At 38.5% G+C, this 21,823-nt stretch overlaps 1 protein-coding gene across 3 annotated transcripts in view; it reads left to right on the plus strand.

The window, feature by feature from the left end:
• The window catches only part of OPHN1 (oligophrenin 1), a 512,189-nt gene that overhangs the window by 478,891 nt on the left and 11,475 nt on the right, over window positions 1–21,823 (plus strand). For all 3 annotated transcript variants that reach the window (XM_055337756.1, XM_055337758.1, XM_055337757.1), the window contains 3 exons: window positions 4,020–4,346; window positions 18,719–18,884; window positions 20,136–20,186. In XM_055337756.1, the coding sequence (XP_055193731.1) occupies window positions 4,020–4,346; window positions 18,719–18,884; window positions 20,136–20,186 (544 nt within the window). The remainder of the gene's footprint in view (window positions 1–4,019; window positions 4,347–18,718; window positions 18,885–20,135; window positions 20,187–21,823) is intronic.

The raw sequence follows: 21,823 nt of genomic DNA on the forward strand, positions 1-21,823 counted from the left end.
CTACCCACAGTTTTCATCTAAAATTGGTTCTTGTGCTCAAGCCACACAAAACTTTATTATTTTACATTTTCTTGGGTGAACTAGGAGATTTCACTCCTTCAAATTGTTCTGTCTGAAATTCCACATTTCCCCCCTTTTTTACCTATTATAATCCTTCAAGGCCTAGCTCAAATGTTACCTCTTTTACGTAATCTTCAGCCCATCTGGACAGAATTATCACTGTCCTCCTCATAGCACTTATTTTCATGATTCTACTTTCATTGGAATTGATGTATTTCTCCTGCTGCACTAGAATGTTACATCTCAAAACTTCTCCTTATAACTTACCCACACATAGGAGAGAGGCTTCCAGTTGGCTACTTGCCTATTTGTGAGGTCTCCTTGTCAATCCTGATTAATTCTCAGTTTTCTGCAGTTTCTGAAGCTGGTCTATATGTTTTCTTGTGGAAATGGATGGCTGGTTAAAGAAAGAGAATGATACCAAAGTTTTGTTACCTGATAGGAAGAATAAACTCTCTCTTCAGAAAGTGTGGACTCTGGAAACAGATTTTAAACTTTGAAAGTTGGCTCTGTCTTATTAGTTTTGTGACATTGAGCATCCCAGTGCCTTAAACTCCTTATCTATAAAATGGGACTAATAAGAATTCACTACTTTATAGAGTAATTTTGAAGATAACGGTGAGATAATCCATGTGAAGTATTTACAGCAGGGCCAGACACAAAGTACTCAAATAATAATATCTGTTACCATTATCATCACTGTCATTATTATCATTACTGTTTTATCATTTTGTCAATAATAATTCAGCATATTCCAGAACCTAGAAATAGTTTCCATTGGCAGAGGTTCTCATTCCAAAGTCATGGTTGCTGCTGTCATTCCATTCCCTATTTCCTTGAGTCAGGAAAATATCCTTTCCCATGTGGAAGTTAGTGGCCTCTCTGAGACTGTTTATGTGGATTATCTTTATGAGATTGGACTTCCATTACTGTATTGAGATGATTACAATGCTGTTATGGTCTGTAGGGCATAGCTAAACCCTGTGGTGTCTTTTAAAGTAGGGCAGGGATGAAATTTCCTAGGGTCTTTCTCCTAGAAGAAAGTATTCAAATAGAAACATGTAACTGAGATGTTGGGCCTAAAGCACGCAAGAGAAGAAATTCATGTCACTGTTCACTTCATTGTTCTGAAAGGGTAAATATGCTTAAGGTTACTCCTAAATGCTGGAGGTTTACAGGTGGCCTCTGCCTTAAGGCATATCCTGGAAGCACATGATCTAGTTATATGGCTTTTTTGTGCTTATTCCCCTACTATTGTTTGTCAGCCTTTGGTAAATTTTGTTTGAATGGTCTAGTCTGATGGCGTTTCTGCTAGGGATAATATAAGCAGGGCTATATATCTACCTTGGTACAGAGTAGGGAAACTACAGAAGGAATCTTTTTGGCCCTTATCCCTATAATGGTGGCAGCAGTGATTGGTGACAGGTTCTCAAGGAGAAGAAAGCTCTCTGGGGGAAAATGCTTTACAGCAAGACATAGCCCTTCCTTCTCACATAAAAACTCTTGCCTCCCTACCCTCTTAGAGCATAATAGCATAAATGGCAACTAACAATTATATTATAGAGTTATTTATTATGTCTCAGGCATTGAAATAAGTATACCATCTTATGTAACCCTCACTACAACCTCATGAAGTAGGTACTATTATTATTCTCATTTTACTGAGGAGAAAACTTGAGGTATAGAGACATTATGAACTTGCTGAAGGTCCTACAGTAGATAAGAAACAGAACTGAGGGGATCCCTGGGTGGCTCAGCAGTTTGGCACCTGCCTTCAGCCCAGGGCGTGATACTGGAGTCCCGGGATCAAGTCCCACATCAGACTCCTTGCATGGAGCCTGATTCTTCCTCTGACTGTGTCTCTGCCTCTCTCTCTCTCTCTCTTTCTCTCTCTGTCTCTCATGAATGAATGAATAAAATCTTTTTTTAAAAATAAAATAAACAGAACTGAAATTTAGATCTGGCTACCTGACTCCAAAGCCTGCATTTCTTTTAACATTTTACTATGAAGAGTTTCAAACATAACCAAAGTTTTAATGAAAAAAAGTATAGCAGGACTTTTTTAAACCAAAATTACAATGCCATCATCATATCTGAAAGAAAACAAAACAAACAATAATTTCTTTTTTCCTTTTTTGTATATTTTTTATTGGAGTTCAATTTGCCAACATATACTGTAACACCCAGTGCTCATCCCATCAAGTGCTCCCCTCAGTACCCATCACCCAGTCACCCCAGCCCCCCCCCGCCCACCTCCCCTTCCACTACCCCTTGTTCATTTCCCAGAGTTAGGTGTCTCTCATGTTCTGTCATCCTCTCTGATATTTCCCACTCATTTTCTCTCCTTTCCCCTTTATTCCCTTTCACTATTTTTTATATTTCCCAAATGAAAGAGACCATATAATGTTTGTCCTTCTCTGATTGACTTACTTCACTCAGCATAATACCCTCCAGTTCCATCCACATTGAAGCAAATGGTGGGTGTTTGTGGTTACTAATGGCTGAGTAATATTCCATTGTATATATAGACCACATCTTCTTTACCCATTCAACTTCTGATGGACACCGAGGCTCCTTCCACAGTTTGGCTATTGTGGACATTGCTGCTATAAACATTGTGGTGCAGGTGTCCCGGCGTTTCATTGCATTTGTATCTTTGGGGTAAATCCCCAGCAGTGCAATTGCTGGGTCATAGGGCATATCTATTTTTAACTCTTTGAGGAACCTCCACACCATTTTCCAGAGTGGCTGCACCAGTTCACATTCCCACCAACAGTGCAAGAGGGTTCCTTCTCCTTTCTCCACATCGTCTCCAACATTTGTTGTTTCCTGCCTTGTTAATTTCCCCCATTCTCACTGGTGTGAGGTGGTATCTCATTGTGCTTTTGATTTGTATTTCCCTGATTGCAAGTGATGCAGAGCATTTTCTCATGTGCTTGTTGGCCATGTCTATGTCTTCCTCTATGAAATTTCTGTTCATGTCTTTTGCCCATTTCATGATTGGATTATTTGTTTCTTTGCTGTTGAGTTTCATAAGTTCTTTATAGATCTTAGATACTAGAACTTATGAAACTCAACAGCAAAGAACACTATCTAGTCACTGTTTAAATTCTTCTGTCATTTTTTTTAAAAAATTCAGGATCCAAATAAGATATATGCATTACAACTGCTCGACATGTTTCTCAAGTCTCATTTAGCCAACTAGAACCACTATTCTTAACCTCTGCACTCTAATCTATGTTTTCTATTATGAAGAAAGGTGACAGTTTCCTTACAGCAGGAGTTCTCAATCAGGAGCTAACATTTTTAAGGGACTCTGAATCTCTTAAAATTAGTTTTAATTTTTTTCATATATTTGTATAGTAAATTTGTCTAGGGAGAGTATCCTTGGCTCTCATTAGAGTCTCAAAGCTTTAAGTAAGAATCAGAACTGAAAAACAGGAATAATTGTCACAAGAAATTGTGGACCACAAAAGCTAAGGGAAGAACATAAAGTAGCTAGTTGGAGGTTTCTTTATGAGGATGGAGAATGAAGTTAAATTCTGTTAAGTTTATTAACTTTAAATTTGAGAGGGTTTAACAAATTACTTTTGAAAGAAATAGAAATAGTTAAGGATTAACTGATGTCTCTTTGGAAAGAATTATAATTGAGGACTCTTAAGTCCCATTTAAGGTATATATCCCTTTGAATAAAGCATCTTGGCATATTATGGTTTTATTGGATTGTGGTGGTAAAAATCAAACTCAGATCTTGAACTGAATTCCTGTTTGATGGGATCTGTGACTCCACATGGATTGAGGTAGGTAGAGATTGATTTTGCAAGATATCAGTGATTTGTTCCACAATAATACCTCCATTGAAAATGTATAAAATTCTTCAATATTATGTGTGCATGTATAAAAATTAAATGATAATAAAATTAGCATTAATCTTCCCTTTTTGCACCATCTTTTCCTAGATGATATCCAACATCAAACACCAAATGGTATTATCACAAGCAGTATAGAACCCTCCAAGCTTCCACAGCACCCCAAACTGCCTTTTCAGAGGAGTGGGGAAACTGACACTGGGAGAAAGTCTCCAAGCATCAGGCCTGTTTCAGATGGCAAGTTGGAGTCCTGTCCTGAAGTGGATGTGGGGAAGTTGGTGTCTAGGCTGCAAGACAGAGGGACCAAGGCCATACCAAAGGCCACCAACGGACCTGTGACAGGCTCTGGGCCCACTAAAACCCCCTCCTTCCACATAAAGAGACCAGCTCCTCGGCCCCTGGCTCACCACAAGGAGGGTAAGTGCTTGGGAATCCCTTTGGAATCAGAATTGAAACCAATTATTTTGTACCTTAAGATGTTTCTGAGGTTGGAGATATTTAAGTAGGAATCTGTTTCCAGTTTACTACCACTAATAGTGGAATGGTGGGTAAGAACATAAAAGCCATTCACAATAATCACTAGAGTGTAAACTTAATGAGGGTGAGGATTTGAGGCCTATTTATTTACCTCTATATCCCAAGTGCTTAGAACAATGCCTGATAGTCAGAAGGTAAGCATTTATTATTAGTAGAATAAATTAACAATAATGATTTTTTATCAATATTATTATTGCTGCTGTTGACATTAACTATGTCCCTGGCACTGACAAACTATTTTCGATCCTCATAACCTTGCTGTGAAAAATGTATTACTATTTTTTGTCCTACTAGAAAACTGAGAATCTTTGGCTAAGTGACTTGCCAAAGGTTCACAGCTACTAACTGGCAGAACTGGGATCTCAATTTTACCTGTGTTATTTCCACTAAGGCAGAACTTTCACTTTACCTTCCTATAAGAAGCTTTGAAATGGTGAACTGATGGTTTCTCATTCTCATTTTTCAGATTAGTCAAAATAGGGACAAGGGGTAAATACCAAAAATTTATTTGGTAAATTTTATTTGGAGATTGAGGCTAATCCAGAAGGTATCTGGAGAGGGTAAATAATTCTATGAAGATAATACAGTATAATGGACAGAATAAGGACTTTGATATCACAGAGGCTTAGATTCAAATTATGGATTTTACTTTCTATCTAGCTAGATGACCTTCTTAAAATGTGCCTTGTTTTTTATCCTGTCCTATTCCAGACTGGATTTAAGGCTTTCACAATATAGAAAATGTAAGAACTTAAAAATGGTAAGAATAATTAATTCAACAAGTACTTATTGAGTACTTATTGAGTACAACCCCATTCTAGGTGTTGAGAATATAAGAATTAATAGGCCATACAAAGTCCCTGCTCTCTTGAAGCATATATCAGAGTTTAGAAAACTATGGCATTAAGTGATTGAAAACAATCAAAAGAAAAATAATATTTCATGACACATGAAAATTATATGAAATTCAAGTTTCTATATCCATCAGCAGAAATACACCCCTCATTTCATATTGTCTAAAGTTGCTTTCATACTAAAACAGCAGAATTAAGTAGTAGCAACAGAGATCTTATGAGCTACAAATCCTAAAATGTTAGCTATCTAATACTTTACAGAAAATGTTTGTTGATTTCTACCTTAGATTCTAGAGAGTACAGGTGAGAAAAAATGAAGCCAAGAGAGGGAAAATAGGTAGGATAGTAGGGATATGGAAAGAATGGAGTTAGTACACAAAATTTTTGCTATGAAGACTTACACATTTACTGCAGCAGCGTCACAGATTTGGCTCCAAAATTTCTAGAGAAAATGAAAAGAGAAAGAACTTAATGGTTATATAAATCCATGTTCTTGGGGGCACCTGAGTGGCTAATTTAGTTAAGCATCTGCCTTTGGCTTAAGTCAGATCCTGGAGTCCCTGGATCAAGGCTCATGGCAGGCTCCCTGCTCAATGGGGAGTTTGCTTCTTCCTCTCACTCTGCCCCTCTCCCCACTCATGTTTTCTCTCACTCACTTACTCTCCATCTCTCAAATAAATAATAATATCTTTAAAAAATATTTTTAAATAAATAAATAAGTATATGTTCTTAAGGTAACAATAAGCAAATTGTTTAAATAAAGCAAAACATCCATTTTTGAGACCAGAGAATACTTCTAAGAAGCATTTTCTCTCAAGGATTTTTGCATATAAAAACCAATACAGGATGATGGCATTGTCTCAGAGCACAATTCAGTAAAAGCCATTCTATGGGAGTCTATAAGATTTCCACTAAATAACTAACTCTGTGAATTCTTTGGCTTGACCCACTGATGCATTTGTCTGTATGATTAATAGTTAAGTTATTTAATCTCTGCACACCTTGGTTTCTATATCCATAAATAGGAGAAATAGCTCATCCCACAGAGTTATTGCTAGGGTTAAAAGAAATAACAAAATACCTGCCATATAAACAATATTAAAGATGTGTTACATAATTCCCTTTCCTTGCCCTCCCCCTTCCTAAGATTCGCTTGTTCAGGGAAATAACCAATTAAGGCCAGACTTCTATATAGACACTGCTTCAATTTATAAGTCATGTGTTGATCTTCACATCAGTCTGGTAAAGAGTTGGGTAACTCAAATTATATTCATCACAGTGAAGTTTGTCTTGCCTGCTGCCAAGTCTTGGGGTCAGCCAGATCCTATAAACTGAGCACACACAGTAATTTAGCCCTCCCTAACCATTGTCTACTGCAAAGTTAAATTTCAGAGGCATTCCCCTTTCCTGTTCCTCCACAGTCCTGCTCCAGACTGCTGGCAGGAACTCATAGTTTCAGTTAATGTAAGTACTGATCTTACTATCCAATATTAGCCAGACTATCTAAATTTGGGCCACATTATTGCCTAGTTTTGCTTTCTACCTTAAATCAGTGAGCAACAGGCTAGTGTGATGCCACTCTTTTCAAAGCTCCATGCCTCCAGCCTTAGCCACAGAAAACAAAACTGAGGTAGTGTTCTGGCGTTGGTGAAAAATTAGCCAAACTTCTGATGTAGTTGCCTCTTTGTTTTGTTTGTTTGATTTTTCAAGTTTTTGTTTAAATTCCATTTAGTTGGGGATCCCTGGGTGGCGCAGCAGTTTGGCGCCTGACTTTGGCCCAGGGCGCGATCCTGGAGACCCGGGATCGAATCCCACGTCCAGCTCCCGGTGCATGGAGCCTGCTTCTCCCTCTGCCTATGTCTCTGCCTCTCTCTCTCTCTCTCTCTCTCTCTCTCTGACTATCATAAATAAAAAAAATAATAAATAAATAAATAAATTCCATTTAGTTAACATATATTGTAACATTAGTTTTAGGAGTAGCATTTAGTTATTCATCACTTACATATAATACCCAGTGGTCCTCATAAGTACCTTCCTTAATACCCATCACCCATTTAGTCCATCACCCACCATCTGCCATCCAACAACCCTCAATTTATAGTTAAGAGTCTTTATAGTTAAGAGTCTGTTTTGTGGTTTGCCTCTCTCTTTGTTTGCCCTTTATTCATGTGTTTTGTTTCTTAAATACTACATGTTATTTTATATATATTTATGTATATTTTATATAAAAATATAAATATATATACTTATATATAATTTATAGTTATATATAATTTATAAATAATTTGTATTTATATATAATTTATATATATATATAAATCAATATCATTTGGTGATATAATTTTGTCAAGGGCTCCTTTCTGTTCCAGACATAGAATTGGATACTTTCCCTTTTCCTATTGCATCTAATAATTGTGATATGCGTATGATATAGGGTTTTCCCCTCATTTCACATTCATTTCCCCATTAAGGAAAAATTGAGGCTTAGAGAAGTGAAACAACTTCCCAGAGTCACACATATTATAAGGTATAGAGACGGAGCTTGAACCTTGGCTTCTTGAGTACCACATTTTTATGTTTTAAATGGCTTTAGCTATCTTCTCCTTCCTATTTTCTAAGGGGCATTAGCTTTGAGGAGAGCAAAAGTATATAAGCCAATATCTTGTCTTCCTTTGATATCACTGCCTCTAACCAGGCCTAGCTTTGGAGAGGACTTTTGTGTCATTTCTACAAAGGAACTTTCTTTGGAGAGTAGGATGGGGAAGATATATATTTACATGCATTTGTTTGTGTTCAGACATAGTGTTATGCAATGAGAGAGAAAAGGGTGAAAGGCCATGGTCCCTGCCCTCCAAAGGTTTATGGTGAGGCTGACATATAAGCAATCAGTCCTAGTCTACTGTGTTCCATGTTCTGATGGGGGTGAGAATAAATTCCAGTGGGAGCATGGGGCAAGGAGCCCTTCACTCTGTCTCAGGTTCTGATATAAAAGTGAAGAATATATCCACATTGGATACCTATAATATATATGTTCAGGGGCCTTTCTTAGCTCTTTCCTTTGTCTTGACTAGAGAGGAAAGACTGCATTCTGATGGCATGTTTTAGGGTTTGGAGAAAAAGTGCTTGTAAGGCCTTACTTGCCACAGGACCATCAATTCTCCACTGAGGTAACTATCACAATGAGTAGCATTTGCATCTGCTCCAGAAGTATTAGAAACAGATCTGTTTCTGCAATAATTGGCTGTGCTGGCCTTATCCACATTTGCTTGTTTGGATTAGTTATGCTTTAGTAATCCACTGTGTTTTGTTTTCATTCTCTTCCATTCCTGGAGCCTAACTCTCAAATGATCCAAAAGAATAATTAGCAACTACAAAGAGGAGAGGCTTTCAGGTGAGCATGGCAGAATTTCATAGAAAGTAAGAAATTATTCTAGACAAGCCGCAGAATCTACAAGGAGAAAGAACTTCCTCTTATTGTGCTCTCAGGTGGCATATAGATGAATATAAGGAAAGGTAGAAGAAAGTTGTTTAAGGTTGAAGACTGATGGCCATGAGGTACTAAGAAATCAACGAGTTCTAAGATTGGTTATGGCCATTTTACAGAGAATGGGGAGGGAGAGAAGAGGTTGGGTTGGAGGGGGAAGTCAAATTTGTACTAAAAGTAGGTTGCAGACCAAAGTTAAAAAGAAATTAGGAGGAAGTATTGTTTGGTAGAAAGATCATTGGCTCAGAATGCTTAGTGAAGTCTCAGATGTAATAGACTTCAGAGTCTTCCAGGTGTGATTTTGAATCCTAGCTCTGCCTCAGAGCTGTGAGACCTTTGGCAAGCCACAATCTCTCTGAGTCTTAGTTTTCTCATTTGTAAAATGAAGATAATAATTATGCCCATAGGATTGCTGCAACAATGGAATGAGGTATCTATTTGCTTGGCACATGAGTACTCAGTAAGTGATAGCAGTTGTTTTGCTTTTATAGGAAGCTAGTACTAGCTACATAATCTTAGATAAGCTTAACTTCTTTGAGCCAGTTTTATTAACTGTAAATGGGGACAATGCCTACATTGTAAGAAACCTTTTTGTGAGTATAAAGTAAGATTAAGTATAAAATACTTTTATACAATAATACAATAGAATTTCAAAAAATCATATTGCTACTGGATGGATAACAACCTCTCAGGAAATGACAGCCATAGAAAATGGTACATGTTTACTCTTCTGTATTTTAGAGCCTATGAGAAGCCTCAAGCCTCAAATGTAGATGTCATCAAAGAGCTCAGAGCTACTCTTTCTACCCTCAAACTTTCTCTGACCTTGCCAAACACTGAGAAAGAGGAGAACCATTGTTGAGGAGAAGGGACAAGAAAGGATTTTAGCCATCCCTTAAGGTCCACCTCAAGTCCTATTCCTTCTGTGAAGTCTTCTTACAGTTATGCCCCCATGGAACTCTACATTACCTCATTTATTTTGACATTCGAGTTTGACCCCTTAATATGGATGCTGAGTTACAGTATTCACATTTATTTCCCATATGTATAACTTCAATGTCCAACTCTGTTTTAAGCCCCTAGAGGACAAAACTATCTCACATCACTTGTGAAAGCAGAAGGTTGGGCACAAAAGGCCTCGAGAAACACTCAGCATATTGAAAACCTTTTAATTTAGGTTTCGGAATAGTCCTGAAATTTGGCCATATCATGTTTGTGTATGTGTCAAAGATATCACAACTGGGAACTTAAAAAAGAAAATCTCTTTATGGTGTCCTTCTAATGTACTGAACTACATTTTTCTTTACTTAATTAATATTTATTGAATACCAGTTTTGTACAAAGTAATTTACTTAGGCTTTTAGTGAATACAGAAATGAATCCCACCTTGATCTTGCTATTAAGTTGCTCCCATTCTAATAGGGAACATAGAGCCACCAAAACAAAGAGCCCTTATTCAAAGTATAAGATGATTAGTGCCTTAGGAGCCTAATGAAAGAATTGGGACCATCTGAAGCTTGACACACTTAAGCTGAATCTTGGTAAATGATGTAAATTTAGGCATGTAGGAATAGGGTAAAGGGAATCTGGGGAAAATATGATCAATTGTGAGACATGTCTAGGAACAACAAATAATACTGTTTATGTTGCCAGTAGAATATGTGAAGAGAAATTGTGGAAAGATAGATGAGAAAGATCAGTTGAAACCAAGTGGAAGAGGATAGTGACCTGAACGTTAAAAATGCTTGAGTTTATTCTGCAGATAACGGAACTATGGAATCAAAATCTAAATCTATCAAGAGATTTTTTCAACCTGGTTAAGTACATGAGCAGAACTGGCTTCTGGAGCACTCAAAAAGCAGCATTTAAAAGTCAGGAGGGAGAGATATAGGTCTATAGACTTATATCATGGAACTATTGATCTATAAAACAGTTCAAGTCCACATTGCACAGGAATTGAAGTGATCTTGTCAAGGTCACACAGCAAGTTAGTTTTAGTATTAAGACTGGAATCTAGGTCTCTTGACTCCCAGTTATAGTTCTCTTCCATCTCTACCTCCTCAGTTTGACATTGTAGTTTTACTGTGGCAAATTAGAGATAAGAGAGAACAACACTGGGACCTTTCAACCAATAAATCCCTTTGCTGTGACTTCAAAGTTTGACTTGTAATGAATCATCAATAAAGAGCCTGAGAGGATACAAGGCTAATGATGTTTGTTTTCCAAGGCCTTGGGTTGGTGTCCATTTGGATATGGCTTTAAGTTAGAAAGAAATGGGATTCATATTTTAGGGGGCATCATCTGGTTCTCTCATAAAGGAAACCAATCACCCTAAGATGGATACAGGTTTGGGTAGAGGTCTTTTCTAAGCCCTGACTACAGCATATACTTCCTTTCCAATACCCCCTCCACTATCCAGCATTATCAGCTCTGGTCATTTTGATCTGCAGTGACCAAGTTAGCATCATGTTGGCCTAGTGGTTCCTAACTCTGGCTACACATAACATCATCTGGGAACTATTTTGGGATTTTTAAAAAAGATTTATTTATTTATTTATTTATCTATCTATCTACTTATTTATTTATTTATTTTAGAGAAAGGAAGCGTGGGGGGAGGGGCAGAGGGAGAGGAAGAGAGAAATTCAAGCAGACTATGCCCAGCACAGAGCCCAACGTGGGGCTCGATCTCACAAACCTGAGATCAAGATCTGAGCTAAAACCAAGCGTTGTATGCTCAACCAACTGCACCACCCAGGCTTTTAAAAATATCCATACCCAAGTCCTACCCCAATCAATTAAATTAGGTTCTCTGGGGATAGGATCCAGATACTATTTTTTTTAGGATTTTATTTTTTATTTTTTGTATATTTTTTATTGGAGTTAGATTTGCCAACATATAGTATAACAGCTGGTGTTCATCCCGTCAAGTGCCCCCCTCAGTGCCTGTCACCTAGTCATCCCATCCCCCTGCCTGTCTCCCCTTCCATTACCCCTTGTTCGTTTCCCAGAGTTAGGAGTCTCTCATGTTCTGTCACCCTCTCTAATTTTTCCCACTCAATGTTGATTTTATTTTTATTTTTAAAAATATTTTTATTTATTTATTCATGAGAGAGAGAGAGAGAGAGAGAGAGAGAGAGAGAGAGAGAGAGAGAGAGAAAGAGAGGCAGAGACACAGGCAGAGGGAGAAGCAGGCTCCATGCAGGGAGCCTGACATGGTACTTGATCCTGGGACTCCAGGATCACGCTTGAGCCAAAGGCAGGCACTAAATCACTGAGCCACCCAGGCGTCCCTCAATATTGATTTTAATGTTCCCAATGTATAGTCAGGATTGAAGACCACTGGTATTTGGGACCACATGGACTTCAAAAATCAGATGCATCTGAATCTATTGCCAATTACCTATGAGGTTACTTCTTATCTCTGTGTCTCTGTTTTCACAACTGCAGAATAGTAATAATACTTCCTACCTTGGAATGTTATGACCCATATTAAATGAGAATATATGCATAAAATACTGAGTATAGTATTCCAGTGTCTAGAACAGAACAGGTGTTCAATAAAAGACAGCCAAAAGTTTTACAGTTATTTTATTACCATTACTATTATTTTTACTATTTATAATTGTTATATGACTAATAATAACAATACATCAAGCACTAGGAAAAACAGTGGGTGCAGAAACAAGAGATAGGGGTTTCAATCCTCACTCTATCACTTACCTAACTATGTGACTGAGAATGAATTAGTTCATTTTTCTGAACCTCAGTTTTCTTTTCTTTTTTTAATTTTTTTCTTTTATTTATTATTTATGATAGTCACACACACAGAGAGAGAGAGAGAGAGAGAGAGAGAGAGAGAGAGAGAGGCAGAGACATAGGCAGAGGGAGAAGCAGGCTCCATGTACCGGGAGCCCGACGTGGGATTCAATCCTGGGTCTCCAGGATCGTGCCCTGGGCCAAAGGTAGGCACCAAACCGCTGCGCCACCCAGGGATCCCCCTCAGTTTTATTTTCTATGAAATGAAGAAGATAAGACCCATCACTTTTTCCCCTCCCAAGCTTATTGTGAATATCAAATAGTTATCTGGAAGAGTGCTTTGGATGATACAAAGTGTGTTAGAAAAACTATTATAATTTTGGTCATTTCTTAGCTGCAATTCTGTGTACCCAGCCTGGTGCTAAGGGGAATGGCATATTCAGAAATACAAGATACAATCTAAATGGGGAGACAAAATTTGTATGTGTATACACAATTCCTCCATTAGAACACCAATCACACTGTATTATCTTTTTTTTAAAGATTTTATTTATTTATTCATGAGAGACACAGAGAGAGGTAGAGACATAGGCAGAGGGAGAAGCAGGCTCCACGCAGGGAGCCTGATGTGGGACTCGATCCCAGGACTCCAGGATCACGCCCTGGGCTGAAGGCAGATGCTCAACCGCTGAGCCACCCAGGGATCCCCACACTGTATTATCATTATCTCTTTTCACATCTGTCTCCCTCACCAGAATGGCTGGTTAGCTGGGGGAATTTAAAAAATCGATAAGGCAATATATAAGTACTTCATGAGTGTTTATAGGGATGGAAATCACCAATACCAACTGAACTGTTCAGAAGGGTGAAATCTGAGCTCTTTTGAGGGATAGTTATAGTACAGATAAGACATGAGAACTGGGGCATATATCACACAGGAAGCAAAACAGTCTAACACTTACTTACCCACTCTGTATGCTAGGCACTCTCAATAGATTAATTTAGTCCTTATAATCACCTAGTGGGGAGAGGTTATTATACCCGCTTTTCAGATGAAGACATCAATGGTCAAAAAGGAGAAATAACTGCCCAGAGTCCCATCCTTGGAAGTAGCAGAAAAAGGCCTCAAAATCACACCTACTAAACTCCAAACTTTTGGTACTTTCCACTATAACATACTGGCCTAAAAGTAAGAATCAAGGACATGCTTTGATAGGGAAACTAGGAGACTAGTTTGACTAGAGTAGAACTGGAAGCAAAGTCCAGATTTGCTGCCTGTGATTATAATTTGGGAGCAGCTTCTAGAGAGCCTTGAATTTATATTAAGAAATTTGACCTTTATCCTACACATTTTATAGTTACTGAGAAAATCTTTAAGAAAAACAGTGTCTAAATACTTAGGGTAAGCCTTGTAACAGTATACATGGATTAAAGTTAATAATTTTTATATTTACCTTAAAATTTTCTAGAAGAAAACTTGAAAATATAAAGACAAGACATACTAAACAAAAAATCAAGAAATATAAAAATCTGACATCATATTTCTCTATATTTTTTGTTTTTGTCTAAATTCTAGTTAGTTAATATACAGTGTAGTATTAGTTTCAGGTGTAGAATTTACCAATCCAACACTTACATACTATATCCTGTGCTCATCACAAGTGCACTCCTTAATCCCCATCACCTATTTACTCATCCCCCTCCACCTCCCTGCTGGTAACCATCAGTTTGTTCTCTATAATTGTCTGTTTCTTTAGTATGGAGGGTTCTCAAGAAGCTAAAAATAGAGCAACCCTACAACCCAGCAATTGCTCAACTAGATATACCCTAAAGATACAAATGAGTAAAACAAAAGGGACCTGAACCCCAATGTTCATAGCAGCAATGTACACAATAGCAAAACTGTGGAAAGAGTTGAGATGTCCATCAACAGATGAAAGGATAAAAGATGTGGTGTATATATACAATGGAATATTACTGAGCTATCAGAAAGGATGAATACTTATCGTTTACATCAACGTGAATGGAACTGGAGGGTATTTGATTGAGTTAAATAAATCAATCAGAGAAAGATAATTATATGGTTTCACTCATATGTGGAATATAAGAAACAGAACAATGGATCATAGGAAAAGGGAGGGAAAACTGAATGGAAAGAAATCAGAGAGGGAAACAAACCATGAGAGACTCTTAACCCTGGGAAATCAACTGAGGGTTGCTGGAAGAGAAGTGGGTTGGGGGATGGGGTAATTGGGTGATGGGAATCAAGGAGGGCACGTGATGTGATGAGCACTGGATGTTATACACAACTGATAAATTTTGAACACTATATCTGAAACTAACGATGTACTATATCTTGGCTAATTGAATTTTAATTTTAAAAAAGAGTGTTTCTTGGTGTGCAACTCAGTTTTTTACTCCTATAATTATTTGTTTTGTTTCCTAAATTCCACATATTAAAGAAATCATGGTATTTGACTTTCTCTGACTTATCTTGCTTACTGTCATACTGCCTTCTCTTCAGGAGCAGCACAGTGCCCTCTGGGCTCTCTCTCAGAAAGCCTACTGACTTTATTTTTTTTAAGAGCAAGAGTCATATTTTATTCATTTTTACACCCTCTAGGACACCCAGAACAGTGCCGGGAGAAAAGTGGTTGGTTTTTGTTTGTTTGTTTGTTTTTTGTTTTGTTTTTGTTTTTGTTTTGTTTTGTTTTGTTTTATAAGTAAACTCTGCTTCCATATTTGGGTTTCTCTAGTTTCTTAAATTCAGATCATTTACACAGATTTTTCTGAAGGCATCTATATGGGAAGCCATTGACTTCTTCATTTCTAGATAAATTTTATATGTAATAACATTAATGAAAATTCGGGAAAAATGATCTATGCACAATACTACAGTATTATGTCCAGTGTATGTATAACTGCCATGGCAATGTACTCATCACGAAACATAAGTTGGTGAGATAGTTCTTCCTTGTCTGGAGTGTCCAGCATTATTGATCTACCATTTCAAATGCCAGCAGGTCCCTCCATCATTTTAGCAAATCAAAAAGGGTAGTATAGTTAATTTTTCAAAATATTTTTTTAAGATTTTATTTATTTATTCATGAGACACACAGAGAGTAGAGAGGTAGAGGGAGAAGCAGGGACTCAATTCCAGGTCTCCACGATCAGGCCCTGGGCTGAAGGCGGCGCCAAACTGCTGAGCCACCCGGGCTGCCCAAATTTTTCAAAATATTAACCACAAATGCATCTTCCAATTTTTTTTATAAATTTATTTTGGGGATCCCTGGGTGGCGCAGCGGTTTAGCGCCTGCCTTTGGCTCAGGGCGTGATCCTGGAGACCCGGGATCGAATCCCACGTCTGGCTCCCGGTGCATGGAGCCTGCTTCTCCCTCTGCCTGTGTCTCTGCCTCTCTCTCTCTGTCTCTCATGAATAAATAAAATCTTAAAAAAAAATTTAAATTTATTTTGTATTGGTGTCCAATTTGCCAACATATAGCATAACACACAGTGCTCATCCCATCAAGTGCCCCCCTCAGTGCCCATCACCCAGTCACCTCCACCCCCTGCCCACCTCCCCTTCCACCACCCCTAGTTCGTTTCCCAGAGTTAGGAGTCTCTCATGTTCTGTCTCCCTCTCTGATATTTCCCACTAGTTTTCTCTCCTTTCCCCTTTATTCCCTTTCACTATTTTTTATACTCCCCAAATGAATGAGACCATATAATGTTTGTCCTTCTCCGATTGACTTATATCACACATCTTCCAGATTAAAGATAAAAGTTCATTAGGTGATTATTTGTTTGTTAATTTTTTTATTTAAATTTGATTTAATTAACATATTCTGTATTATTAGTTTCAGTGGTAGAATTTAGTGATTCATCAGTTGCTTTTAACACCCAGCGAGCATTACTTCAAGCCTGCTGACTGTTAAAATTCTAGGGTTAGGAATGTGGTGTGGGCAGGGCCCTGTGCTGGTCTTCTTGGGAAAGTGCCCACCATGCTAGGATTGAGGTGAGCTTGACAGAGAAAAACAGTTGCGCCAGAGCACAAGAGTGTGGGACTTGGTATAAGCAAGTTAGGCAGGCAGTGTAAGGGCAGAGCTGCCCTCTGCAGATGGCTCTGTATTTGTGCTGAGAGGTAGGGAAGGAAAATGGTGCCAACCAACTCCTTTGTCTCCAAAGAGGTGTATCCCTGAACTCTGCCTCTTAGGGAGGTGCTCCAGGAAGAGTGAATAATCTCCCCTCTGTGTGCCCCAGTTGTTCTTCAGATCACTATTTTTATGCTGTCTGCCCCTTGGTTGCTTGCCTGCCCCCTCTCTAGGAGTAGGACATCTCCCTCAGGGCTCTATCACAGCCAAGCTTGCCAGCCTTTAAAATAGCAGTCTTGGGGGATCCCTGGGTGGCTCAGCGGTTTGGCGCCTGCCTTTGGCTCAGGGTGCGATCCTGGAGTCCCAGGATCAAGTCCCACGTCGGGCTCCCTGCATGGAGGCTGCTTCTCTCTCTGCCTGTTTCTCTGCCATTCTCTCTATGTCTAAAATAAATAAATAAATAAATAAATAAATAAATAAATAAATAAATAAATAAATCTTTTAAAAAAAAACTTTTAAAAAAATAGCAGTCTTTAACACACATACCCCACCCCACCCCAATCCTTGGTTGCAAGAAACCATAAAAATTAGCCATTCTCATTTTCCCAGCTAATGGCTATGGGGGTGCATTCCCCCATATGCTCCTCTCTCTCTTGCCTTTCTCCCATGACCATGGCTCCCTCCCTTCTGCAGCACTCATGATCTGTTTCTCCCCCAAACAGTGTGTTCATACTTCCTACCTTCTTTGATGTGGCTTCTTCTCCATTCCCTGTAGTTGTTCTGTCAGTCTTCATATTAATTTCTGGAGTATTTAAAATTATTTGGTAATTATCCAGCTGTGTTTGAGGGACGAGATGAACCTGGAGTCCTCCTAACCCACCACCGCCTTGCTCCCACTGCTTGCATAGTTGCACATATGCCTATGTCCATATAGTGTTAATCAGGCCATGAGTACTTTTTCTGGACTTTTTCCACTTAATATTATTTTAAATGCACATATTTTTTGACCTGGCCCAAATCCTTATTAGTTCATGTGTAATATGTATTGATTAAGTATTTATAAAAATTGGTTTGCTTAGTCTTTGTAGTTGGGTCCAAATTTCTGCTATTAAAAAGCATGTTTTTGTGCCAATTGTTTTTCCTGTTTTTCAGTGGTTAATTCCCTTAGGCCTGTTCCCCAAAATGGATCCACTAGATCAACAAATATGACCTATCTCATATATATGATTTCATATTTCATCAACATTCTTTCAGAATTCTTTATGGCTATGTAGGTAGAATAAGTCCAGTGTACAGTACTACCAGAAATGTGTAAGTGCATCATGTCATAAACTCCTGCCAAAACCATTTCATAAAGAATTATGTATATTTGTTTTGTACTGACGGACCTGGAAACCAGAGACATAGAGACAGGGAGGCAAGTTAGGGGACTTCTGTGATAGTCAAGGTCTAAGTCAAAAGGGGCTGAGTTTTGGTAACTCTGAATTTAACGAATTCCAACTCATCATCAGATATTGACCAACTACGTGCCAAGCTTGTACTAAACATGTTAGTACCTAATTAATTTTTTAAAAGATTTTATTTATTTATTCAGGAGAGACACACAGAGAGAGGCAGAGACATAGGCAGAGGGAGAAGCAGGCCCCCTGCAGGGAGCCTGATGGAGGACTCTATCCCAGAACTTAGGATCACACCCTGAGCCCAAGGCAGACGCCCAACCACTGAGCCACCCAGGCATCCACCTAATTAAAATTTTAATATCTCTGTAGGATAATGTATTATTGGTCTTCATTATATAGATGAAATAACTAGACAGCAAATTGATATGACATACCCTGGTTCACACACATAGAAATTCTAGAGCTGGGCTTCAAACATAGAGTTTCTGAAGGATTAAGCTGATAGAAAAAATTTAAAAAATGGAAAAGAAATTCAGAGTTGTTAGTGACCAAAAATAAGTGGGGGCTAAGGGAGGTAACCCAGATAACTCCAATATTGGGTGTCTGTTCATGAATAGTGTTCCATTTTGCTAAGCATTCAACTTCTTGGTGTTGTTTTCTCCTTCAGGAGATTCTGACAGTTTCAGCAAGGCGCGACCTCCAGGAGAAAAGCCGACCATCATCCGTCCCCCAGTGAGACCTCCAGACCCTCCATGCCGGGCATCTACTCCTCAAAGGCAAGAACCAAAGCCAGATATTGTGGTTAGCAATGCAGGGGAAATCCCATCATCTGTGTAAGTAGAGTTGTTCCTCAACCTTGGCCTAAGGTTCATCTTAGACCACCAGGAGTTCTTTTAGGATCACCATAATAGTTGTGAAGGGTATACAGTGCACAACCCTAGGGTATCATTCACTTCATAGTCCAGGGAATTGTCACAGACAAGCTCTGTTTGGAGTGTTCCAGTCAGGACTAAAGGCTGAGAGATTTCACTAACACTGCTCTGATCTCTGTAAGGTAATAAGATTACCTTCTGTTTTCATGCTTCCTTGGCTCTGGAAATTTGTCATATTTTCTTATTATTGCTACTGGTTTTTAAAGAAATTTCTTTTTTTAAAAGACTTTATTTATTCAAGAGAGACACACAGAGAGAGGCAGAGACACAGGCAGAGGGAAAAGCAGGCTCCCCACAGGGAACCTGATGCGAGGCTTGATCCCAGGACCCCGGGATCACAACCTGAGCTGAAGGCAGACGCTCAGCCACTGAGCCACCTAAGTGCCCCTAAAGAAATTTCATGGACAGATTTTTTCATTATACTTGTGCCTTCAGGCTTTTTTTTTTTTTAAATCAATGGTATGATTTTTTTTTTAATCTTCCAAAATGACTCAGATTCTCCAGAGAGCCTCTTGCAGGGTAAGAATTGAGCTGATGGCCAGTAGGTTTTGCTGAGGTGGGGCTGGAAGCCAAGGAACCAGGTATAGAGTGACTAAAATGGGGCTACAGCAGCTATCAAGAACCAGCCTTGTATGATCACAACTAGCCTGAGTGGTTTCTCTTCAGCCAGTGTTCGGGACTCCTTTCATATACTGCCTCCTAGTGTATTCCTTTTTCTTACGTCTCTTGTTTTCCGTAATTCTTACGTCTCTTGTTTTCCGTAATTGTAAAACGGGGGAAATAAGAAAAAGCCTTTACCATGTCAATTAAGTAGCTATGTGTACTTATGAAAATGTCAAAAATGTATACATTGAAGCCAAGGATTTGTTTCACTTATTTCTCACAAGAATAGCCTGAACAAACAACATGCTTAGACCATTCTGAATCAAGAGAAAGCAAAAGGGCCCTAGGCACAGCGTTGGGGGTGGTATTGCCTCGGAGTCATTTCACATTCTGATATTTGAGTTTCTCAAACCCAGGTCCTTTGCAAGCTATGGTGGATCCTTCAATTGGTGGCCTATGTGGTTTATACTTTTTGTCTTTTTCATTATCTATTGTTTCTCATATGTATTCCAGAGCAACTCATGGAATTTGATTGGCTTCTCTTTGCAGGGTGGCTTCCAGAACCAGGTTCTTTGAAACAGCTTCCCGAAAAACAGGAAGGTAAGACACATAGGTGACAGAAGAGAAACCAAGTTATTTTTTAATAAATGGATCATGAGCATCACAGTTGCTCTCTTACATTCTTTTTCTGTTTCTCTGCAGCTCCATCTCTGTCTTTGTTTCTTCTCCCCTATTTCTGTCTCTCTGTCTCCTAGTGTCTCGCCTGTTTTTGTCTCTATACATGTGTGTTTTTCTGTCTTTGTTATTCTATTTGTCTCTCTCACACTGTTTCTTTCTCTGTGTCTTTGTCATTCTCAGTCTCTGTCTCTCTTTGTGTTTTTCTACTTATATATCTGCTTTTATCTTTGTCTCTCTGTCTCCTTATCTGTTTGTTTTACTCGTTTTCTGTCTCTCTCTCTCCCATTTTTCTTTCTTTGCCTGTCTCCATATCTGTTGTATATTTGAGTCTCTGATTCTGTTTTTCTATCTCTTCCTCTCTTCTGCTTCTCTCTCTCTCTCTCACACACACACACGCACACACATGTACACACACGTACACACACATAGTACTCACATGCTAAGTAATATTGCAAAAAAATGACACTCAATGTAGGTCTTATTTTTTGTTAGTTTACTTATTTAGACTCTATTATATTCTAAAAGGGCAGCTGATAGGAATATACAGAATGCAACATTCTTAACATAAACAGCCTTAGAATAAGCATAGGTAAACATTTAAGTAGCGTAACATAAATCGCTGAGGAAAAACTGAGGGAATAAAAAACCAAACAGATTCTTGCCTTCCACTCTAGATCCACTAAAACAGAATCTCCAAGAGTGGGACCTGGGAATCTATTTTTTTGTTGTTGTTTTATTTACTTACTCCCTCCCTCCCTCCTTCCCTCCCTTTCTTCCTTCTAAATAGTTTGTTTTTAAAACTTCTAAGACATTGGTACAGATTATCCAAAGCTTAGCATTTGGTACCCTTTAGACTAGAATACCTAAAATATGGTAGTTTAACCTCTAGGGACTTTTTTGTGAGTTTGTTCCATGTTGCTTTTTACAGAGTTTGAAATTGTGCTTCCTGATGAGTAATAAGAGTATAACTCTTATAGGTGGTCAGGTAAAAGAACAATGTGCTTTTACCAGCAGTGGAGCTAGGGTAAAAGACATCATCTAGTCAAAACTGTGAGACTTAACTCACCCAGACATGACCCTGCACAACAAGTCATCCTAGTTCTGTTTGGCAGTCAGCCATTAGAACAGGCCCAATTCTCCTTAGACAATAATTTACTATTTATTCGACCATGACAGATAAAATGAGGTCAAGCTCCCAGATTTCTCTTAACAATACAATAATGTGTTTGCTTAGGGTGTTTTTAAAACAGGCTTAGTCAAATGTCCCTCTTGAGAAAAAATAATGAGAGAAAGACAAGAGAGACTCTTTAAGACTCTTAATATAGTACCCACCTGTGAGCAGGGTCACTTCCTATGTCCTAGTGATCCTTCCTCCCTCCCTAGATTAAGCCATATGAGAAATAAGTTCCAAGGAAATGGAATGAACTAGAACTAACAGAGTGGACTAGGTATATCTAAAGGAAACCTTTTTTTAGAGGAAGTGATATCTAAGTTGGGGCTTAAAAATAAGTAGAAATACACCAAAAACATGAGAAGTTTATTTGTAGCCTGAGGCAGGG

Source organism: Nyctereutes procyonoides, unplaced genomic scaffold (genome assembly GCF_905146905.1).
Source record: "Nyctereutes procyonoides isolate TBG_1078 unplaced genomic scaffold, NYPRO_anot_genome, whole genome shotgun sequence".
Taxonomy (NCBI): domain Eukaryota; kingdom Metazoa; phylum Chordata; class Mammalia; order Carnivora; family Canidae; genus Nyctereutes; species Nyctereutes procyonoides.